Source organism: Rutilus rutilus (assembly GCF_951802725.1).
Source record: "Rutilus rutilus genome assembly, chromosome: 23".
Lineage (NCBI taxonomy): Eukaryota > Metazoa > Chordata > Actinopteri > Cypriniformes > Leuciscidae > Rutilus > Rutilus rutilus.
The window spans coordinates 8,224,153-8,248,058 of NC_140233.1; the positions used below are offsets into that span (position 1 = coordinate 8,224,153).

The following is a 23,906-nucleotide window of genomic DNA, read 5'->3' on the forward strand; positions in this document are numbered from 1 at the left end:
TTGAAAACCTTTTTTAGATCATAAAATATCTGATTTGTGTTTAATATGAGAATATTTCTTGAGTTTAGAATAAAAGAGTCTATATTAGGTTTAACTGAACAGCGTCGCCATCGCAGTGTATTTTAGTTAATTTAATGGCGGATGTCTCTTTAAATAGTTGCTTTCATGCTGAAATAGAGTCGTGGAGTTTTTGTTTTCGTGTGCAAAAAAAAAAAAAAAAGGCTCTTTAATGCTGTCAGGGAAAATGATGCACTGTGAAGAGCCAAAGAGCAGAGGACCAGCTGCCAGCAAACTGCTGACCCACTTCTCCAAACCAGAACCAAACGGGCACACCAGGCCCCGCAATTTCATTCTGACGGGACGAAAAGCTCCAGATGCGGTTGAACTTTGTGCTCCTTGAGGAAGTTCTCAAAATGTCCGGTTCTGCATTTATCAAAGGCAGCATCCTACGTCCCTTCTTTCATCAACAGAGCGGGGTTTGTCCTCCAATGCAAATAGGCTTATATTCAAAGGAGTGAGGGGAGGCCCACCCCCCCTCCTCAAGACACAGCATGGGATCTGTGTTCGGCCTCTTTCAGAGAGGGAAGCAAAACGGGCGAGATCCTGCTTTGTTCGGAGCCAGTGAATCAGGCTCCTCTAAGGCCCAGCTGAAGGTCTTTGAGTGCTTGGCCTCTCTCTCTCCCCTGAGGAGGATGAGGAGGGAGGGGGGGGGACCCCGACCCCCTGCTGACCGCTGTTTCTCCTCACACAAAAGTCCGACCCCGAGGAGCCCTTCACATGTATGACTGACTGAAGAATGGAGCCGTGCCGCGGGGCTGCGCCTTGAAAGGAGCCTGTTTTAATGGAGGCAGGAAAAGAATGAAAAGGAGAAGTGCTGCGTGCTTTTTTTCCTTCAAGAAAAGAGGAAAATATAGAGAGGCTGAGGCTCTTTTATGGAGTCGCACACAGCGAGCTGCTAGGATGGCGTAGGACATTGTGTACACAGTGTCTTTAATTCAGAGTCAGACAGTATAAACGAAAACATTCATATCTGATGTGTATCTGATTTAGTGTGTTTTGGTTTTTTTTAGAGGAGCTTGGAAATAATACCATTCTTAGTTTTGCAGTGTGAAAACCACACAAACTAATGAAACCAGCCTAAAAACACCAGAAAGGGCAAAATATTACCACCTTGTAAACAGACGTGGCAAGACTATAGCCACGTTCTTTAGGGTTGTCATTGTTAAATAAAACTAAACTGTTTAAAACTTTATTTTGTCAATTGAAATAAAGCTAAAATACCATGTAAATATTAGATAAAAAAAAAAACTTGCTTGAAAAACGGGTTTCAAAGTGCAAGTTTTTGTCTGCGTAAACTACAAAAACTCGAATTTGTGAAAACGGTGACGTCATGCGTATTATCATGTGTTCAGTCTATAGGCGAGTAGTGTTTCTTCACAAACACTGTTTCCCAACTATATAGTATGCAAAAAACCATACGCCAAAAGAGTAGTATGACAGAATAGCCTACATATTATTGGAAAAACAGTAGGCGAAAAGTTTCTGGATGACCTACTACTTCCGGCGAGATTCTGAAGTGCGCATTCGATGGACACTTTACTATCCCATGATGCCACGGGAGAGGATTTATGAATGAGAGTGAAGCGACGTAACTGACGCTGGTAGGTCACGTGACAGAAACAACATGGCGGATGTAGTACGTCCAAATTCATACTTCCCACATTCATACTAAATAGAACGTACTTTCTTAACAGTTGCGAAGTAAATTCAAATTCAAAAGTAGTAACTAGTCAGTATGCGATTTCGAACCTAGCGAAAGTGACATCGCCAACTACTGGCCTGGCTGCATAATACAGTGTTTTTAGACATTTTCGCAGATCCGTGTGTATGTGGACTGTTTTGACAACACTGTACGTGAAACTTTTCAAAAACGCAAAGGGAAAAAATAGTACTAGTATATAAATAATTCCTAAACAGGTTTCAACTGAACTTAATGTCTGCTGTATTTCTTCACAGAATGCGGAGTTTATTCTCTATAGCGCTTGTGCTGCTGGTGGTGTTGATGATCACCGTGGAAGCCAGTATGAAGAAAAAAGGTTTTAATCTTTTGCAAAATGATGCAATGCACATTCTTTTTGTGTGATAGCATTATTAACTATTTTCTGTTTTGTGACAGAAAAGGCCAAAGAGGCCAAAGCAGATGCTGAGTGCAGCGAATGGCAGTATGGGAAATGTGTGCCCAACAGCGGCGACTGCGGCGCTGGCATTCGGGAGGCGACCTGCAACGAACAGACAAAGAAAACCAAGTGCAAAGTCCCATGCAACTGGAAGAAGGACTTTGGCGGTAAGAAGTTTTACATGTCTGGATGTGAATCGAACATAAGTACATTTCGACAGGCCAATCGGTCTAATTTGCTCTTTGTTTTAAGCTGACTGCAAGTACAAGTTTGGTCGTTGGGCCGAATGTGACACTACCACAGGAACCAGAAGCAGGTCGGGGCAATTGAAGAAGGCACTGTTCAACGCTGAATGCCAGACCACCATCAAAGTGTCCAAACCTTGCACCCCAAAGACCCCTAAACCCAAGGGAGGCGAGAAGAAGAAAGGAAAAGGGAAGGAAAACTAACTTGAAGACCACCCCAACTGCCCCATTGCCCACTCAGTGGTACATTCCTATGTGACACTCCCAAATCCTCCAAAAGGTGAATGCTGAGAGGAAAAAAAACTGTAGCCCTACCTATTGTTTTTATTTCCACTTTCTTCGTTTTGTAATTAGTAAATGTATGTGTCTATGCTGTTGTAATTTGATCACTGTAGCAAATTTTTAATTGTAATTGACTTTGCATGTAAAAAATAGGCCGCAGCAAATCTGTCCTCTAACAAATTGTCTTTACTAAAGAGAAAAACCCTAATTACACCCTTAAAAGAAAGTATTTGTAAATTACAACAAATCGAATTGAAGACGATTTCTGTACGTTATAATGCTTAAACGAACAGTTCCTGGAAGTAACGGCCTATATAAAGTATCTCTGTTCATAAATGTTTATGGTTTTAGATTTGATGGATGTACAATCAAATTTACAACACTAACTGATTACTTCTACAGGTTGTGAATAAATGAAAGTGTATTTTCAATAATATTTTCTGGTGCCTTTTTAAAAACAACTTTTTCACATTTATTTGTTCAAGACTGACAAACTTAGGAATTAATTTATAATGTCAAATATACAGTCCTACATTTGACATGCAATTTTAATGATGTTACGATTGATGACATGATTTACACAAATGTGTTTGGTTCTTGTTTCATGAATGAGAGAACCAAAGTGTTTTTACTCATTTATTGTGCAAACAGTAACAGTCTTACAAACTTAAAAATGTATTTGCGATATATCATACAGAACTATGGAAGCTTGTTTCCAACACACAATAAAAAAGGTAATTGCGATTCTGACATTTTCTCAGAACTGCTTGATATAAACTCACAATTACAAGTTATTAAGTCAGAATTGCAAACTCGCAATTCTGTGGAAATAAATTGCGAAACTCGCAATTCTGAGAAATCTTTTTTTCCCCTCAGAATTGGACTTTAGAACTTGAAATTGTGTGTTTATATGTCAAAATTCAGAGAAAAGAAGTCCGAATTGTGAGTTACAAAGTCAAAATTGCGATTCTGACTATAAACTCGCAATTCTGACTATAACTGAAGATGAAAACTCGCAATTGTGTGAAAAAAAGTCCGAATTGTGAGATAAAATGTCGCAATTATCTTTTAAATTGTTTTATTCTGTGGCGGAAACAAGCTTCCATACTAAACAAATGCAATTTCAGCGACATGATAAATATCAAATAACTGAACCAACATGTTTATTTTCACTTTTCGCTTTAGTAAACCACTATCAAAACAAGAATCAGGGTCTTCTCTAATTTGTTGCATTGATTTACATATTTACATACAACTATTTACATAAGAATGCACTTGCGAACAACTTCACGATACAAATGCATGCAATATCAGCAACATGCAAAACAATGAATACTTCAATTTATTTACACTTTTGGCTCTAGTTAACCAACCCTGTGCTCATAAAAATAAGAATGCAGCCGCAAACAACTTAAAAATGACTTTACGATACTTCATAAAGTTGTACAAGTAATGTTTGCGATATCAGCATGATAAACACCCATAACCTCAACCAACACATTTTTCTTCACTTTTGGCTCTGGTAAAACTGCTTCACAGTCACAACGTTTTAGCGAATCAGGTTCCTCATTGGTTGGTCAGGAATCATTGATGAGACACTAAAGATTTGATTAAGTCCAGCTCATTTTAATGTCAGATTTTTGAACTTGCACATCAACAGTCGTTTAAAGGTTCTTTTGAAGGTAGCGTTGCAGAGCGCATAGCATACCGGATTAACCGTGCTGTTGACGTAACACAGAAAGTAGCCCACCATCCAAAGAATTTCAGGGACACACCAGCGGCAGAAGGTACCAATCAGAACCATAACGCTATAGGGCGTCCAGGTGACGATGAAGGCTAGAAGAACTGCAAGAACGGTCCTGGTCACCTTCCTCTCTCTCAGAGCCTTCCGTCTGGCATTCTTAGAGATGGCCTTGGATGTCTGCCGTTGAACCTGAATGGTAGTATGGTTTGGAAAACAGAGAAGTTGCGTTGTCCTGCTAGTTTCCGTACACTCGGTCAAGCTTTTCGGTCTCAAGGTTTCTCCATCCAGCCCTCGATCTTCCGGAGAGGCATCATGGTTTGAATCTAAGGAGTAGTCCGTTTTGCTGAACTCTATGGAAGGCATGCTGCAGAGTTGTTTGGTTCTCACGAGGTCTGAATCTGGTTTAAACGAACATGTTTCATCTGGTTTAATGTCATTCACTAGGTCAGGGTTTGCGGTAGATGTGCCTTCACTTGTCTTGGATGGTTTAAGCAAGTTTGCGGATTCAGACTTCAACTTACAAACCCGTCTCTGACTGGCTAGGGATATCCGTGTGTACAGTACCATCATTATTACAACAGGAATGTAAAATGCTGGGATGGTGGTTGCCAGGGTTACAGCAGGGTTAGCGAGTAGCAGGATGTAACATTGTCCCTCCGGGACCTCGCGTCTGTCCCTCCCAGCCTGCCAAAGCAGGATAGCTGGAGCCCAGAGAAGCAGAGACTGCAACCAAGCCGCAGCGATCATCACCCCTGCCCACCTCGCGGTACGTTTGGTTGGGTAACTCAGAGGCCGGGTAACGCAGAAGTACCGGTCAAAGCAGATCAGGAGGAGGTTCATCACAGAGGCGTTACTGACTACGTAATCCACAACCAACCACAAGTCGCACATCTGTGGTCCCAAAGGCCAGTATCCCTTTACGGCGTAAACAACGTAGAGATTCATGGAGAACGCACCGACGATAAGGTCTGAACAAGCAAGACTAAAAAGGAAGTAGTTGTTGATGGTTCGGAGATTGCGGTTGACTTTGATTGAAAGCAGAACCAGGACGTTGCCTAGGACTGTTAGAAGGTTGATGCAGCTAGTGATAAGTATGATGATGACCACCCCTACAGTCCCAAAAGCACGACGTGGTCTTCCCAACAACAAGTATGATTCTTCGGGCAAGGGACTGTGCATGCTGCTGTTGAGCATGCTGGGGGAACTTGTGGAGGAGCCTGCGACAAGAAAACAACCAATAATCATCAACCAAGTGGCACAGAGGCATTTAACTTGACATGACTTGAAACTGAACACTAGCATATACACTAATCTTCAAATGTTAATGTACAAAAAAATCGAATACATAGAAATTAAGATATAAAACAAGAATAAAAACAAATTCATGACTCTAACATGGTCCCATCAGCAAACTTACCGTTGAAAACGAACCATTCCAAGTTCCTTGACAAAACGTCAGATCCAGCCTCCATGATCTCCTGCTCAGTCTGAATGAGAGAACAACTGGGAGGACTTTTAATTCCTCAAACAGTAACACCCATCCTCACCTTCCGAACACATAACCAGGAAGAAGTTATCCAACCTCTTTGAGCTGTATCAATATTACACTGAATTTACGAGAAGATGATGACCAAAGTGGAACGATAGTATTACAGCCGAATTCCTCCTAGTTTTGTGCTGCCTCTTTAAAGCATGTAAGCTTAATGCAGTTCCTGTCCTCTAAAGAGGAAGGCAGCAGTTACATAACAGATGGAATCTAATTACCCGACCAGTAATGCAGCCCCACAGCTGTTTCACATAATTTTTAATTATAATGTTTTATTATCTTTTCTCATTTTCACGTATCACACGTACTACAACAAATTACAGATGTTTCCAAATGTAAAGTTGTAATGATGGGGGTGGGCAGGAGGATGCTGGGATTTGGGCAGAGGCCCGTTCACACCGAGGACGATAACTATAATGAATGATTCTAATAATAGTTTGAAATATAAATGAATAGCAGAGCCCACAACACAACTATAACGATATTGTCACTTTCAGAACTGCTGTGCATTCTTAGAATAAACAGAACAATTTCGTCCGCTAGTGTGGACGCTAATATAGTTAGTTATAGTTATCGTTCTTGGTGTGAACGGGCCTTAAGTTTCATGTAAACATTGTAAGCAGGAAAAATATAAGAAACTTTAGTTTGCATAAAGACAATTAAGCATATTTTAGACTGATTTTACCATAGGGTCAGGGTGATTGAAAACCATTAAGATTTCCTGTATTGTGACTATTCTTTTACTTACTTGTCATGAAAACTGTCAAGATACAAATAAACCTAAAATTAAAAACAACAATAAATATAAAATACAGTATTATAAAAATAAGAAAAAACAACAACTGTACAGACCAATTACAGTAAAGAGAATTTAGGGAAAATGTGCTTACTGTAATTGGTACTGTAAAAAAGTTTTTATTGTAATTTCCATTATTTTTGGTGATTATAATTGCTGTAGACGAGTTTATTTTATTACATTACGGTAAAAGAAGATGGCACAAATCAAACTTTTTACTGATATTTTAGAAAGAAATATGGCCTGGATAGGTTCTCAAAAGGTTTCATGAGTTTCACTGTATTGTAATTAATAAATAATAATAATAATTTATAATAAATAAATGTCAAAAACAACCGAATTAATTTCCATATTCCCATTTTATTAAAACTCTCATAATCGTCATTACCACAGGATCTTTGGTGTCCCACGAAATTCTTTTACAACACCTAATCCTCATTTTCACTAAATAAAGAACCAACTACACATTTATGGTAAGTCATAACAACACATCCCCTCTTGTCTGGGCAGAAGAGGAAGTCGAATTCTGGTCTTTTCCACTATCATGACTTAAGCTAAGGTACCGATCCAGCAGTGAAAGCATATACATAACCACACATCCAACAAGAACACAGTTACAGTTTTTAAAATGTCACACTTTCGGTCGCCGTCAGCTATTCTCGTCCGAACACATGAATTGTCCTAAAAGTCTAAAACAAACCCTGCATAAAGCAACTTCATAAAAATAAGGTGTGCATATGGTCAAAAATGAGATGTGTCCTTAAATGATGGTACAAGATATTTAGCATGTTCTCAAATGGAGTTTAAAGTAAAAAGGTCTTTCTTTCTTATCATTTTCAAAATCAGGATTGCATTTGTCATTCACACAGAGTAAAATAAATAATCAAAATGACAGCCAACACAACCAGACTTTTACCAATTTTTCTACCAATTACTAAAACACTGAACATTCAAAAGGCTTATGAAGGAGCTATTCCGGTATTGTCGGCCTTTGCGGTTCAGTAAGGAGAAGACTCCCCAAGGCACTGAACTCATTGAAAAACACCAAAGGGTATGTGGTTTCTGAGAGGTTCCTCAGCTGCCATTACTTGCTATGAGATCACAATCCAACAGAATCTTACACCCACAAACTTTCAAAAAACAAACCATTCCTAATGGGGACAGTTTTTTTTTTTATATATACAAAAAAGCTAATTCAAGCCAAGCAGCTAAAATAACAAAATCTTTTACACAAATAATAATGTTATAAATGCTTGTTAACGAAAGGCCTGTGCATATGCAAATGCACTGACAACTCATCGCTAGAGTGGACCAATCGTACATGAGAATCTAAACAAGCGCAACAGAACTCACAAGGCAAGTATTTCATTTAAAAAAAACAAAAACCCAACCCGAAATATGGATTTAAGTTTTTTCTTCTTGATTTATCATCTCTACATTTACAATGCTACATTTATTTATAATAAAACTCTGTAGGTTCAGTGGCGGACACTCACAGACATACACATCCACACGTACACGCATACAAACAGTGTCCGTCCTCAGTGACTCTCAGCAGTGTGCGCGCATTTAGGGCCGTCACTGTCCCAAGTGTCCAATGTCCAAAAAAAATGCTCTTTTATGGGTTATTCAAGTGTTTATTGTACATAATCCAGATCTAAAATAGAGATACGTCTGGTTTATCGTCTGTAACATTATTCTCGGTGCAATTCGGAAGGAGAAAATGGTGCTTAAGTGCACTCACTTGCCATTTGTCTCTTACGCATCATAAGAGGCTTGTTGCGTTTGGTAGAGTGGAATGAAACCCTCGGGCAATCGATTGATTCGAGGTGAATTACTGGAGAATTGACAATCAGCAGCTGAATTGCGCAAATTGTTAACAATTTAGTGCGAGAATTGTAACATCTTACATTTCGGTTCTGAGTTTTAAGGTATTTCTGAGATATCACATCAGTAGGATTCGTACAAACGCATCAGGGATTTAAATCGCAAGAATCGCGGCGGCGAACTGACCCATACACGCAAGTTAGCGGTCACATGTATAAAAGCCTGATAAAAACTGCTCAGCGTACCAAAATTTCACTTAATGCGCATGTGCACTCGACAGCCTACATGCCAATTCGCTTTAGCCCCGCCTCCTCGTTTATAAGCTCTGGAACTGGACACACATGCAGATATGAGAGATCTGAACCAGCGTGAGGGTTCTTGAACTGATTTTTCCATCCATTGGACAATTACAGACAACATGCTTTCAAAAGTGTATTTTTCAAACGACATAAATAAATTCAAATTAAAACCATCATAAAATTCGACATCTGGAAGTTTAGTGGGACACGTTCACGCGCATAAGTCTTTCCAGTCTGAGAACTTCAAAGTAGATGTTGTTCTAGACACTGATCAACCGGATGACTGGAAATCACATTATCGAACACAAAAAAAAACAATCACGTCAAGCATAATCTCAGAATTTGAACACAAAAACCGTTAGAGGATGTTGAGAGAGTTAGTGTTAAGCTGTGAAGAGTCTTTACTGCTTTACAGTTCCTCAAACTGAAATGTCCTGAAGACAACAGACCCCAATGGATCCAAAGGAATCGGTAAGGACACGCCCCCCCCCAGACACAACTGGCACTTTGATTGGCTGATGATTTTTCTTGGAGCTTGAAAGGGTGGTTAACTACAACCGTGTAATTCCGTACTGTAGTACGGGAAGGATTCAAGTATGATACCCTTTCTCGCATGGAATGATGTAATGTCAGACTCAACCTTGAAAGGAAGAAAAATTAAAACTTAAGTGCAACACGCAAGTGCAATAATGATGCTTCCCCAAAGCGAGAATCTATTGTTTTGACAGAAAGGGTGAGGTTGACGCCTCCCAGTTAAGGAGACGGCATGAAAAACTTGGCACTCATTCATTCCCAAATAAGGCCAGAGTGAGAGGAGTCAGAACTGAGGCGGGAAGTTCAGTGGCTCCGCCCCAAACATTATGTCCTATCATTGTAACACAGGCTCCACCACGAAATGCAGACCAGTTTTGAGATGTTCGTCTCGTCTCAGACGCAAGACTATCTGCCATATAGGTCGTCAGGATAATCTCGGCTCCGGCTTTCACTGTAGCTGTTATGGTCATTGTTATTGTTGTTGCTACGGTTAGACATATTCAAACCGCTCGGGGATGGGTGGTGTTGCACGACATCGGCTTGATGATCGGCAAACAAGTCTGGCTCAACCATAGGAGACACCCTCGCGACCTCAGAGCGAGTTGTAAACTGTGGCGGAAGCGGGGCGCCGCTGGACCCTGATGGCCCAGGAAGTTCTAGAGAGTCTACCAAGGGTTCAGTGCGAAAAAGAGATGGGATAGCGAGTCCAGCAGGCGTTTCCGGGGTTGGGTTTCCCACCTGAGTCGTCCTGACCGAGGTCTGCGAGCCACGGTGAATCCGATGGCTGACCACGATGTTGTTTCCGAAGCCACCCATCGAGGCCATAGTAGTGCTGCGTTCCCGCTGGACCACGGCCGTCATACCCCCTTCAGCCATTAGGCGGCGGATCCGAGACAGCGCGTCTTCTCCCGAACCCGGCTCGGCTGCTGAGTCCGCTAAGATAAACCAGACAGAACAGTGAGACGCTCTTATCAGATAACGACAAAACAAACAAAACGAGACTGGATTAATTTCAGAACGTGGAAAATTAGTGGGCAGACATAATACGTAAGATCGGCGAAGAAAGCTGGAGCAAACAGAATTAAGATGAGTAATTTATTTATGTTAATTATGTTTTATCTCAAAAGCACACACACACACACATATCTTGGTCTTGGTTGACCAAAGTAAAAATAAAATAAAAAAAAACAGTCCAGCAACAATTAGGTCTTAGTTATCTATTATCTCTCCATGTGTGCACACTGGGGCCCATTAAACCGAGAAAACGAGGGTGCAAATTAAATTAGACCAGCTAACAGCAGGTAATAAAGCACTTGAAACAGTAATAACAGTGTAAAGCCCTCAGTAGGACACAACACAGATCTCAGAGAGGTCAGTTCAATCAATTCCACTCCATTACCTGTGTCAGACGACAGAGGAAGAGACAGGATGAGAAAGAGTGAGACGAAGCAGTTACCGTGATATGTGGGGGGCAAGTTTGTCCGGTTCAGCGACCCCTCTGAGACCGATGCCTGAATCGGTGTGTGTAACAGTGTGTGTGTCGTCTCTGGGTGTGTGTGTCTCTCAGTGCTGGTGCTGGCCACCTGAACCGCTGCAAGAGTAACACATTTGGCAGCTCTGAGTGGACATAATCAATATTACTTAACTTGGTTACAAAAATGAACTGGAGCGTTATAGATATCCGTTACAATCGCTATGGCCTTGAGCAAGACACTTCAGTGCAGGTCTGTCATTACGGCTGGGACATATATATATATATATATAATGAATATTTAAAATAATTAGCTGGAAATATAAAATTAAGAAATAATATTAAAACATTGATTATGTGACTACTAAGTTTAATAAAATGTTAATAAGTTAAAGCCACTTTAATAAAAATGATTCATGTACTTCAAATAAAAATATATGGAAGATCTAGAATTTAAGATCACATTTAATGCTGTGAATAAAAGTATTACAAATAAAAGTTTTAGGATTTAAAAAAAAAAAGTAAAAAAAAAAAAGTTATGACAAAACAAATACTAAAAAATAATGAAGAATCTCTCTGAGATGGTTTTAAAAATCTGTAACAATTTTTCTTTTCTTCCACTAGCTGTCTTTTAGATCCCACTGAATATGTAGCTATATATTGCGGCAGAGTCCTGCACGGGTCCATTTTTGGAGACCCGCCCCCGCCCGTACCCGCAAAGTTCAGCACCAGGTCCGACCCGTCACCCGTGATAATATCAAAATTAAATCCGCACCCGCCCAGACCCGTTAATATTTGGCCCGTTACCCGACCCGTGTCCGCGATAAATCACACACAAGCTAAAATCATTCCAGTTAAAATGCTTTATTTTTTATCTCGCACCTCTCTCAACATCACAATAGCCTCATGAATGGGCTAATGAAACAGGCTAAAGTGCGCTTTGTTTTGCGCCATTCAAGTAGCCTACCATCGGCACCTAAACAGGCTACCTCCAGTTCACGTGCCGGCGCCGTGTCCTGAAATTTTCTGCTATATTTAGCCTACCTCTTATTTATTAAATCCAGGAAATTGGTTGATAAAACATTGATTAAAATTAAGATACAATTAATACAAAATGAAATTTACTTTAAAGAAAGGCTTTCTACAAAAACAAACTTAATGAAGTGGTCAAAATCATGTCTGCCCACTCCATTTGTCTCCCGATATTTGGGATCATCTTATCTTATTCATGCTTTTCACTTTTCATATATTCAACATGAAATTTAAAAAATATATATTATTTTATTTAAACATGAATATGAAACTAAATCGTTTTTTAATGACTGGGCTACAACACATAGGCCTATTAGCCTACAGTACAGAGAAATTTAATGTCGGAGCATTGCCGGTGAGCATGTGGGGGGAGAGATACGATTTTTGATCAATCATCGAATATTATTTTGCTTGATATGCCAATTCTCTGAGATCTCTGTGAAAGTTTTAATTGTATGTTCGTGGCCCTGAGTGTCGCGATTTCGGTTTCATTTCGCATATAGCCTACAGCCCTTATAATCATAGATGACGCCACGGGCTTTTATTTAAAAGAAAGAGCGTAGCCTACGTTTGTATGTAGGCCTATATATGGGCAATTTATACACAATACTTACTAAAATATAATTAATATAATTTTATTGCATTTGTATTAGTTGTTTGGAGTAAAAAAAGAAAAAAAGAAAAAAAGAAATCGGTCGGACTTAACGCAAGTTTACAACCGGCAAGTCGGTCGGACTAAAAGGGGGGAACATTTTTTTATTGGGTCGGTCCTAAATTGACAGGGTCGGTCGGGTTACGGCAAACAAGAATATTTTTAAGGATGGCCTGACTAATAATTTAGACATACAAATATTGCACATATTTTTCATCCGCTACCCGCCTGCAAGGAGTTCATTGTCCGCCCGCATCCCCGCCCGTGAATTTTAGGAATGTCACAATCCACCCGTTTTAGCCACTTTTATGCGGTTACCCGTCACAGGACTCTATATTGCGGTTTAGTTTTTATGTATGTACATAAATACAATTTTATATCAGTATCCCATAATTTTTACTATAAATTCATTTCTGTTTTAAGAAAATAAATAGTGGATTTAGTGCAAATTACATTTATGCAAATGTCTTACTGTGTCTGGATGTGTATGCGCTCTGGAAGGTACTGGCTGGAGGATGTTCTCTCTCCGTCTGGGTCTCGGCATTCTGCAGTCGCACCACTGGTGTCTGCGTCCCCTGTGAGGTCACAGAAGGCGTGGCCTGACGCGGCTGCAGGCCAATAGCGTTCATAAGGCCCATGTCGCGGTCAAATCGCCAGCCGGACCTGCTCGTCCTGTAAGAAATATACACAAATGAGCATTTTTAGGATCATGAATAACACTGGACTATGATATAACAAGCTGTGACTTCTGAATTCAGATTAAGTTCGTTTCTGACCCTGGGCGCTCCACTCCACGGGTTCGGCTGCTGCTGTTGACAGTAAACAAAGAATCCGAGGTCAGATCCGACGGACTGTCTGCATCACTGCGGAAATCACTGAAAACAAAACAGATATTTTTGACTTCATTATCTTGTTTACACATCTAAGTAACAGTAATATATGCTTCACTTCAGGTTATCTATCACCTCGAAGGTATTCTCAGCCTCAGACGTTACACCCACAGACTGATGGCTGAACGAAGTTTTACATGCCGGTCTGTTATTGTACGGACATCGACTTTACATTTTCACGCCCCTATTGTCTCAGCCTCAGACGTCACGCCTACAGACCATCTGATGCATAAGGCACACAAAATGGGAAACGCTTAGGGAGTTTTCAAAGTCGTAATCTGATTGTTTGAATTCTACAGGATTTCTGGGAGACGTGTGTGTCACGTTCTTGAACAGTCCGCCTGTAAACAAAGCCGTCGTGACGCCAAACCCCCTCATGGAAGAAGAAAGCCAACGTGTTTACAACTGTGACAATGAGAGCACAGAACGAACTGTGATCGGTTGCTTTACATGTCGGTCAGACGTCCTCTTGGGCGGTCCTTGGACAAAAGTCGTGATGGAGTCCAGACCTTCTGCCATCATTCTGAAGGTCTGGCTACATAAGACTAACGGCCCTAAACATGACGGTGAGCAAAACAAACTGTGATTGGTTGCTTTACATGTTAGTCAGATGGCCTCTGGGTGGTCCTTGGCCAATGAAAGCAGCTATGGATTCCAGACCTTCTGCAATCAGTCTGAAGGTCTGGTTACACAAGACTACCCCAAATGGATTCATTTTGTGATGATGACTGGCTGATTGTACATTATATACCACTTATTACACAACTAACCACCAAATATGGTTGTTGATGTAGAACGGCCAATCAGAAACAAGTATTCCTGCAGATCTCGCATTATGCTTTTAAAACCAGTAATATACACAAGATTTGACCAAATTACAAAATTGAACAACCGAATGGCAACGAAGCAATGGAATTATTGTGACATACTCCATCTGTCCGTGTGGGCTGTGATCTGATTATAAACCCATCAGTTTGGGGGAGAATTCCTTGAAAGCGATGAGCTGCAAAAGTCATGGGGCACAGGGGTAATGTGGCCTGTAACCTTGTTAAAAAACAATAATCGCTTTTTTCCATTTGAACACCCGAGTTTCCTGCCACTAATGAAGAAGGTAATCTAATGAAAGGCGGCTTCAGGTAACACTGATTTATTAAAAGTCCTCATATAGTCCACATCTGAAAACTGACACTGATCTGGGATCAGGAACTTGCCTATGTAATTGTTAAAGATGAAGATGATTTATAATGAATCAACTCTCTGGGTATTTGGCATTTTTAATCAATATTGACATGGGCTCTGGAACACGTTTATGGAAATGACTGGTTGTAAAAATGCGGGCTTTTATAGCGCTGTTAAACTGTGTTTTGTTTTATCTGCAATTTCCATGGCTCCTGTGCTTCACAGTGGCACTTGTTTTGTTTTTCTTTGATGGATGGTGTGGCGTACTGGTTAAAGACGTGGGCTAGAAGCCAAAAGGTTAAGTAGAAGCAATTCACAAACCATCACTATCATTTGATCTTTTGCAAAACCTAGCATTTTACAGAGGAAGTATTTTAAGTAGGGCTGTTGATTTAACATGTTAATTTAATGAATTAGTTAGTTATGGAAAAAATCGTGTGTTAAAATAATTTACGCATTTAATGCCCCAGATGTACAAAGGTCATCTTACATTTCATTAAAAAAACGCCCCTGTATGAGTTCTCATATTTATATGATATAGTTAAGCAATATCGTTTGAGCAGCGACTGCAATATCACACGAATTTTTGTTTATTATTTAGAGTATAATTTCATTAAAATAAAAAAAATCACATTTCCATTTGAATAAAATAACAAGACCCATTTAAAACCCATTAATCTCATGACATTATTTATGCAATTGTAATTGCACCTCTGAGCTGCAATAACCGGTCTGTAAATATATCTAAATACCAATTATTTTCCAAAACTTTTTGATATGTCTACTTGATGCTTTTCTCATTAAACACAATAATAACCTTATCTTTTGGGGGTGGTTTCTCAGCCAAAATTGACGAGCAATTAATTAGATGAATTCATCAGCACATCATGTAATTAATTAGATTTACATTTTTAATCGCTTGACAGCCCTAATGTCAAGGTTTTATAGTCGTTTTCTGGCCCAAATCTAAAGCAGCAACAATAAGGCAGGAGACAATACCATTATGCATTAGATATATATATGTGATATATATTTACACTACATACAAATATAAAAATGTTAAACAAGCTCACATTTTATTACTAAAAAAGTAACAATACAAATTGTGGTATTTGACTATATTACCCAATATTTGTGTGCGATGTATTTTTATACTTATTAGAATTTCACTCTATTAGTTTCACAACAACCTAACTCAAACTTGTAGACAGTAAACAGCCAGGCATCTCAATAGGTTTTGGAGTTATTGTTGCCATAGGCATACCATTTTGTCTCTTGAATAGGTATACTATAATGGATAAAAACACTTGGTAAATTAATAAAGTGTATATAACTGTTTTACGATTTGATAAGGACATTCAAATTTGCTAAGGACTAAAGATATGCATGTGGAGCAGATGGTCTACTGGGTGATGGTTGTTTTAGCTGGGTGTTTACTTACACTGGCCTGCAGATGACCAGATCGCCCTTATTGGTTCCGTAGGCCAATCCCATGCCTGGCTCCGGAAGCCACCGGGCTGAGTTAATACTGACGTGTCTCCGTTGGTCTGGAGCCATGGGGTACACCACATTAAACATCATCTGCAGGATGCCAAGAGAAAATGGACCATAAAAAAAACAAAAAAAACAGAAAGGAGAAAAACAGTGTTAGTCACAGTACTGAATCAATCTTTACGGCTTTGTTGGGTCAATGAATAAAAATAAAAAAAACCCCATAAATACCAGTTTAAACCTAATAGAGTTTTTCTTTTATCATTTCCTTTCCAGTTTTGCATTTATTGAAAAATAAGTGACATTTTCAGGCTCTTACTCTAATGGAGGTCTCTCCTCCGTGTGGCTGCTGCAGACGGAACACTTGCGCCACCATGTGGTCAGTGGTGGGATGCAGCAGGATCCGTCTGGAGGCCAGTCCTACCATCACGTAGCAGCCCATGGGTGAAAGACTCACTGAGATTGCATTTGGACCTGAAATGCAAGTTTAAAAACAAAACTCAGAGGAATTTCTGCTATAAAAAAAGTCACTATTTTAAAACTAAGCCAGAATTGTCATTGTGTTACTGCCAAAACCAAAAGTTATGAACTGTTCCAAAACACAGACCGAATCTCTTGGTGTACAGCATTTCTCCAAGATTATGGGGAGCAAGGGAGTAGACGGCCAGGATGCCCTCATCTGCAAAACCCCGCTGGCTGCTGGGAATGAACACGGCCAGCAGCTGCCCGTCCGCAGAAATATCACAGCTGGCATCGTTGTAGATCTTACAGTGAGGAACCAACACATTCACAGAGGCTACGATGAAAAAAAAAAAGAGACAAATATGATGAAATAAGATAAACAAACATATTGTAGCTTCTGAAGAAGTTCAAAGTTAAACTTTCAAGCTACCAATTCAGATAATGTCAAGCAAAAACTGACGTATTAGCTCAAAACCAGTAGAACTTGGAAGAACGCACCATTGCTGATCTCCGGAAGGTCAAACTTGGTGAAATCCCACCACTGCAGCCTATAAGTGGTGTTGGCAATGTTACTGGCCACAGCTGACTGGCCGTCACCTATAGATGCTCCTGCAACACAGCATTACGGGTAGATTTATTTAATTCTCTTTAGTTTGTTCAAAATCACTGTGGGCTAAAAATTATTCAGAATGCTTCATAAATGAAACAGAATAAGAAACTTCCAGCTGTACCTGCTAATACTCTGTTGATGGAGGAGTGAGTGGCCAGGCCTGACTGACCCCTTTCATGGAAGAGTCCAGCGTAAGGCAAGTACTCCGGCAACAGGAACCTCCTTCAAACAAAAATACGTATAAAGAAATGTTTACATTAATCAAATATATTAACATAAATGTATCAACTTGGTAAAAATCACCATTACATTTTTTATTTATTTATATTAATATTTTCAATTAGCAAGGATGCACTCAATTGATCAAAAGTGACATTAAAGACATTTAAAATGTTACAAAAGATTCCTATTTCAAATAAATGAACTTTCTATTCATTAAAGAATCCTGAAAAAAATGTATCACAGTTTCCACAAAGTATTAGACAGCACAACTGTTTTCAACATTGATGATAAGAAAGGTTTCTTGAGTAGCCAATCAGCATATTAGAATGATTTCTGAAGGATCATGTGACACTGAAGACTGGAGTAATGATGCTTTGCCATCAAATTACACTTTAAAATATATTAAAATAGAAAAGTTATTTTAAATTGTAATGATATTTCACGGTATTTACTGTTTTCACTGTATTTTTGATCAAATAAATGCAGCATTGGTGAGCATAAGAGACTTCTTGTAAAAAACAACAACTTTCCGACCCCAAACATTTGAACGGCCGTGTATGACAGGCAATGTCAAACGTCACATATGACACTGACCTTGGAACAAAGCGCCCGAGTGAGGGGGCCGACATTCGAGCATTGCGGGGCATTCTGTGTCTTGTTCTGTCTCCAGGCTCCCTGTGACAGCAGGAGAAAGAAATATTAAACACTTTCCTTTTTAATACAACAGTAAAATGGATTCACATAACAGTAATTGTAATATATATGCGTTTAATCGTGAGTGCAAATGCAATGTGTTGTATTATCAGACTCACTCGATGTCCTCATAGTCTCCATCACTGGCTTCCGGTGGCGTGGCGGATGGGTTGTTGGACTGGCTTTCAGCTTGAGAGTTTGAGAGCGTCCGTAGGCGATTCTGCAGTGAACGCTGGCGTATGCTTTCTCTCCGAGACAGATATTGGATCATCCTTTGAGCATAGTAAGCAGCTGGAGACAGCCTGAGGAGATGTGGAAGAGGGAAAGACGGGGTCAAACTCTGAAGTTTGTACATACGGGCTATACAGGAGTGTAACTGTTTCCAAACGGGTACCTGGCAGGATCTGGGTATATAGGATGATCTCTGGAGCCAGACATATCATAACGAGAAAATGGAAACAGTGACGATTCCAACAACCTCCTAATGCAAAAGATGAGAAATATATAAGTAACAGAAAAGACACTGTAAAGGTGAGGTCACATTAACCATTGTTTTACAGGCGAATTTCAATAGGAATACGCGCAAACTGGAATTTGCGTAAGGGCAAAAGAAACAGGTACAAGTTGGCCATGCAAGTTCCCCATGTTGACCAGCAGAAAGATCTTTTTTGCCTGCAAAATTTCGCTAACGTGACCGCACCTTAATAACCAAATTTGGATGTGTACATCTTTTTCTTCCTCACCTCCTGAGTGAGTCCTCGTCCGGATTATCAACAGGCACCTCTGGGTTTAAGGCGTCTTGCGTTGCCTCAGAAGAAGCGCTGGCCGTTGGTTGCCGGTACACGCTTTCCCACTGCCCTGTCTCCTGATTGTACACCAGACCCATGGGCTGCTGCTCCTGTAGCCCAGAGGAGGACTCGCTCAACTCCATAGGCCTCATCTCAGGGGCTCGGGCTTCCACTCGTGCACCCTGACCCGGGTCCTCAAACGGAGGCACTGAAAGCGGCCAGGACGGTCCGTCTTGAGAAGAAGAGGAAGAAGAGGTCTGACCAGAACGTTCCCATCTCTGGGTGTCATGGTTGAAGGTGAGGAGGTTGTGGCACGAACGGCAGCGATTGGGGTGGTTTTGCGAGGGGCCTGCGACCGTGTCTCCATTTCCAGTGTGGGAAGAGCCGTTATGCGAAGGCCCGGGTCGATCTGTGTCCATGCTAGTGTTGAGCAGCTCCTGCATGGGTCCTGGTCCACCTGCCACCTCTCGGCTGCCACCAGGTCGCTCCAACTCCTGCATGCGCTCATATTCCATGAAGTAACGGCTCAGGTTGCACTGCAGGACGTTGCGTATGGAGGCGGGGTTGTTGCGTTGGGTGTTGTCGTAGAAAGGGTGATGGCCGCTACTTGTGCCATCGTTGGCTCGTCCCCGGGTGGGATCCATGCCGGGCAGCACTAGGCCCCGCCCTTCCGTAGCAGAGGTGTAAATGGGTGATGAAGAGGAACCATCGGGGAACCTGCGCAGGGAGAGGAGATCCATTGAAGAGGAGCTCGTCCTAGGAGGGGGCAGCACACCCCTTCCGACACTGCTTTCTACCCCAATCGCACCTAACCCATGTTCATGTCCCGTGCTCAGCAGACTACCAGACCAATCAGCCCCAGGGAGACGCCCGGGGGCCTCGAGAGGCCCGGGCACCTGTGACCCCAAGGGATCAATAGTCCTAAGAGGCAAGAGACCCCGATGTGTAGAGTTCCCCGCAGTCCCGCTGAACACACTGCTAAAAGCAGAAGGTCGATCTGAGGAGGTGCGGTTCTGGCTGGGGGCGGGCGAGAAGGCGGAGGGGCCCGACTGAGTCTGCGGTTGAGGTGAATCTGAAGGCTGGAGGCCTGTCGGATTCTGCGTGAATAGGTTCCGCGCGGCGGCGCAGCGATTGCACAGGCAGCCCAGACCCAAATGCTGAGTGCAGCCCTGTGAGGCCGAGCGGTCACTCGGTTCCGTCCGCACCGGGTACTGGAACCGAGGCATGGGAGGCTCACGGGGCTCCGGGGCGGGACGGGACTGATCGCCGGCCTGTGCCCCAGAAGAGCGAGAGGACAAGATGTGCAGGAAATTGTGCAGGATGGGCGTGCGGCGTACAGGTGGGGAGCGTAAAAGAGACCGTTGGCGGAACAAAGCCATCTCCATACTGTCCATGGGAACTTCAGAGTCATCTTCATTCTACACAAACATAGTAAAACATTTATGAAATTACATTTATCACTTTCTGAAAAGGGACGTGCACATAGAACATTACATTACAGCTATTTTGACAGGAAAAGAGTCGTTTCTAACCTGCTGGTTGGATGGGTTCACAATAGCAGTCAAGAGATTATGACCTAGAGGATCAAATCTCACCAACCTGGGCAAAAAAATTAAATAATTGAGGATGAACAATTTTGAAAAAAACATTAATTCATAAAGTCAACATCAATTGGCATTCACAACCCATTTTACTGTTGCAACGTGACAATTTCAAGTGAAATAGAATAGTAAAGAAAAAAAATGCAAGTCAGGACTTGTTATTACACATTAATGAATATGAATATAAACATTTTTGCCTTTAAAATGCTTTGATGAATCACGCACAATAAGACAGTATAAATCATTAACAATAATCATGTTAACCACTATAGACAGGATTGCTTCCCCACCGGACACGTTCTGTCTCGCTGGCGGTCTTGACCACAGCAAAAGGTTCTGGTCGGCTCCAGTCCCAGAAGTGAAGTTCGTTGTTAGTGGCGATGAGGAGGAGCTGAGCTGTGGGGTGGAACGCTAGAGAAGCGATGGCAACATTACTCTCCGTGAACCAGCTCTCACTACCACCCTGGGAATGGGAAAAAAACATCCACAACGTTTATTTAAACAGCAATTTCAAAGCCAGTTATACGTGTAGATGACTTGCAAATGGATCAGACCAAAATAACTGCTTTGAGCTGCTACTGAACGGTATGAAAATCAAACACAAATTAACACGCAAGATAAGAATGTTTGCTAAAGGGGAAGGTCCACACATCTTAGGAATAACTAAACCATTAAACAAAGCCTCATGCTCACATGCAGGTCCCAAATGCGGACTTCTCCATCAAGGCACCCAGAGGCAACCAGGCCAGGGATGGTGGGGTGAAAGGTCACACACCAAGGTGTGCGTCGATGGCCCACTAAAGAGTGCAGGCACTTTCCCGTTTTCACATCTGTGATGTAGATGTTGTGGTTGACGTGGGTGGAGGCCACAAGATTCCTACAAACATATGTAAACAACATCAGAAAATGATGTTTTTGCCATTACTAGTGTACAACACTAGTGTTTTTTTGTTGAGAATGTTGTTACCTATCTGGACTGAAGGCCAACAGGAAGGTTGATCGTGGATTATCCGGCAACTCTACTTTCTGTAGAAATAATTGAGACATTTAAATTACACACATTAGCCTCAGTGAACTTTCAGGGACAAACAAAGACTATTAAAATTAGAAAATAATATAATTTATAATATATTATTATATTAGAATAATAACAATTAAGTAATATTAAGTTTGTAACTGTATCAATATTGTTTATAATAATATTAAATTAATCGAACAATTAAAAACCTTGACATAGCAAACTCTTGTTCTGACAATTTTTTCAATGTACTGTGAGTAATATAACTCTCAGTGGATGTTATTTTTATTTATTTTTCGTTATACAAGAAAAACACATAAAATGACCAAGATAGGCATTATTTCTACAGTAAAACTTTAAAAAAGATTACAAAATTGTTATCAGATATGGATGCCATCAATCCTGATTTTCCAAATGTTCAATTTTCCAAATGTTTTGTATATTCATGCAACTACACACAATATAACACTGGAACCTAAGGATCTATAATGCTTGGTTTCCAGTTTCATTTCATTCATTACTCTCATTGAATACAAAAAAATTCTTATGATAGAAGCAAATTTGACCATTTCAGCTGAATAACCAGAGGAAAGCCTCTGGTAATTCAAAAGGGCTTTTCTCAATATTCTCTGCTGCAAAAATTGAGTCATTATTCTGATTATAAAATCTGGTCTATATAGAAACGTCTGCTGAGTGTAGTCCAGAAAGAACCATTAAGGTTGATATCCTACCTGGCTCTGCCATTTCATCCAGCGCGTTCGGTCTTCCACCAGCTGCTGCAGGAGCCGCTGGGTGCCCAGCATGCGAGCTCCTCGCTCTCGACCCGACAGGATCAGCACGGAGTTCCTGTTATGCAATGCCATTTTTCCTCTCTAGTGCTCCACGGCCCGGGCGGCCTTCCTCGCACACGGGCCGGACACTAACTCAGCAGCACGCCGGCCATGCAGACTGGTGGACGGGCACAAAGCTTAAATCAACACACAGCAATCTATGGGTCTGTAACATTTATAATAATCACCGAAGAGCTTTTGACAGATCATTTACTGATTAAATAAAAGTGATCAAGAGCAAGTTCTGTGATTATTCCCTGTATTTATAACCAGATTTCAACACACAGAGACATTGAACATAAATTACAGCTTATCTCCAGACAGATTTCTGAACAGAACTGACTGACCAAGCAACATAACCCTTAATTTCAAAGTTTTAACAGTATATGCAAAAACAATACCTCCTGACTACAGCTGTTTGGCAGATCTGTTATGGCTCCAATGGGCCCAACAATCAAATCCATCAAGCATCACTCTACCATCTTTTACATGACATATTGGCAAAAGGAAAACCTTATGGGGGTTTAGCCAAGATGTTACACCAAAACTTTACCTTTCATATGATCATATTATATATGCATGTTGTGGGAACAATTAAAGCCCTATCAGATGTGCTGAACCATGTAAACAAACAAGCCATTTAAATCCACACCATGCCAGTGAAATCTTCATTCACATTTGATCGAAAGCAAACCAGAGACAACAAAATACGCACATAAACAGCATCAATAAAATAATTAAATGTATTTTCTTGTCGTGTGACTAACAATAACTCACTGCCGTGCCCGCCCAAATATGGAAACTGAACAGAAGCTACAGTGTTAGCCACCGTTTATTCGCTATAAACATTCATTCATTCAAACATATTTTAGTTATAAAAGTACCACATATATACACATAACCACAAATACACTCTAGATGTTTTGAAATACAGATTAAACCGTGAATCGATATTTTACATACCTGTTCTGTTGTGTTTGTCAGTGAAATGTCATCGAAGGCGCTGTTAGCCTCTTAGCCGAGCTGGATCGTTATTAACTAACCTGGAATGACAACCGACCGATCCGAAGCGGCGAGCAGATTGCATTCATGTCATTTAGGAGTATCTCAATCAAACCGTTCGGATTATCGTGACATTGAGAGGATGTATTGGGGTAGCTATAGAAGAAATGATGCTAGCTAACTGGTTTGTGGGTAGCTCGGCGTAGGCAGGCATACTAATCGAGAGAAGACTGTATTGAGCTACTTTAGGTCGGTTAATCAATTGCAGAGCGGATTGCACCTCCATGACAGTTGAATTCGGATTGTGATATTATAACTTATTATGGTCAATGGTTTTAATTTATTTAATATATATTTATTTACATGTATTTATATCTTAGAAAGAAGTGTATTATAAGGTTTTTAAAACATTTAAGTGACGTTACATAAAGGAACAAAGTGAAAGTCCTTACAAAATAGTACCGTGGCATTACTATATACAGTGATTGTGACAGATCGTAATACCATGGCACTTT

The 23,906-nt window shown here is 40.7% G+C and overlaps 3 protein-coding genes across 3 annotated transcripts; 1 reads left to right on the forward strand and 2 right to left on the reverse strand.

The window, feature by feature from the left end:
* On the forward strand, positions 1–3,140 carry mdkb (midkine b). The gene is made up of 3 exons (XM_084397719.1): positions 1–2,096; positions 2,177–2,344; positions 2,430–3,140. Exons 1-3 carry the CDS (start codon positions 1,994–1,996, stop codon positions 2,624–2,626), a joined length of 468 nt encoding a protein of 155 aa, XP_084253845.1. The 5' UTR covers positions 1–1,993; the 3' UTR covers positions 2,627–3,140.
* Positions 3,141–4,289: 1,149 nt separating this feature from the next.
* Positions 4,290–5,920, reverse strand: chrm4b (cholinergic receptor, muscarinic 4b; the record flags this gene model as incomplete). Its single annotated transcript, XM_084396803.1, has 2 exons — positions 4,290–5,665; positions 5,866–5,920. 2 exons carry the CDS (start codon positions 5,918–5,920, stop codon positions 4,326–4,328), a joined length of 1,395 nt encoding a protein of 464 aa, XP_084252929.1. The 3' UTR covers positions 4,290–4,325.
* A 1,210-nt stretch (positions 5,921–7,130) lies between these two features.
* Positions 7,131–23,491, reverse strand: ambra1b (autophagy/beclin-1 regulator 1b). Its single transcript, XM_084397184.1, has 19 exons — positions 23,353–23,491; positions 22,291–22,507; positions 21,509–21,567; positions 21,235–21,418; positions 20,832–21,004; positions 20,473–20,539; positions 18,896–20,358; positions 18,547–18,633; positions 18,272–18,454; positions 18,054–18,134; positions 17,359–17,459; positions 17,126–17,236; positions 16,773–16,961; positions 16,485–16,639; positions 16,116–16,255; positions 13,382–13,480; positions 13,078–13,277; positions 10,907–11,041; positions 7,131–10,385 (listed from the first exon to the last, which is right to left on the reverse strand). Exons 2-19 carry the CDS (start codon positions 22,420–22,422, stop codon positions 9,856–9,858), a joined length of 4,089 nt encoding a protein of 1,362 aa, XP_084253310.1. The 5' UTR covers positions 22,423–22,507; positions 23,353–23,491; the 3' UTR covers positions 7,131–9,855.
* Between the last annotated feature and the right edge of the window lie 415 nt (positions 23,492–23,906).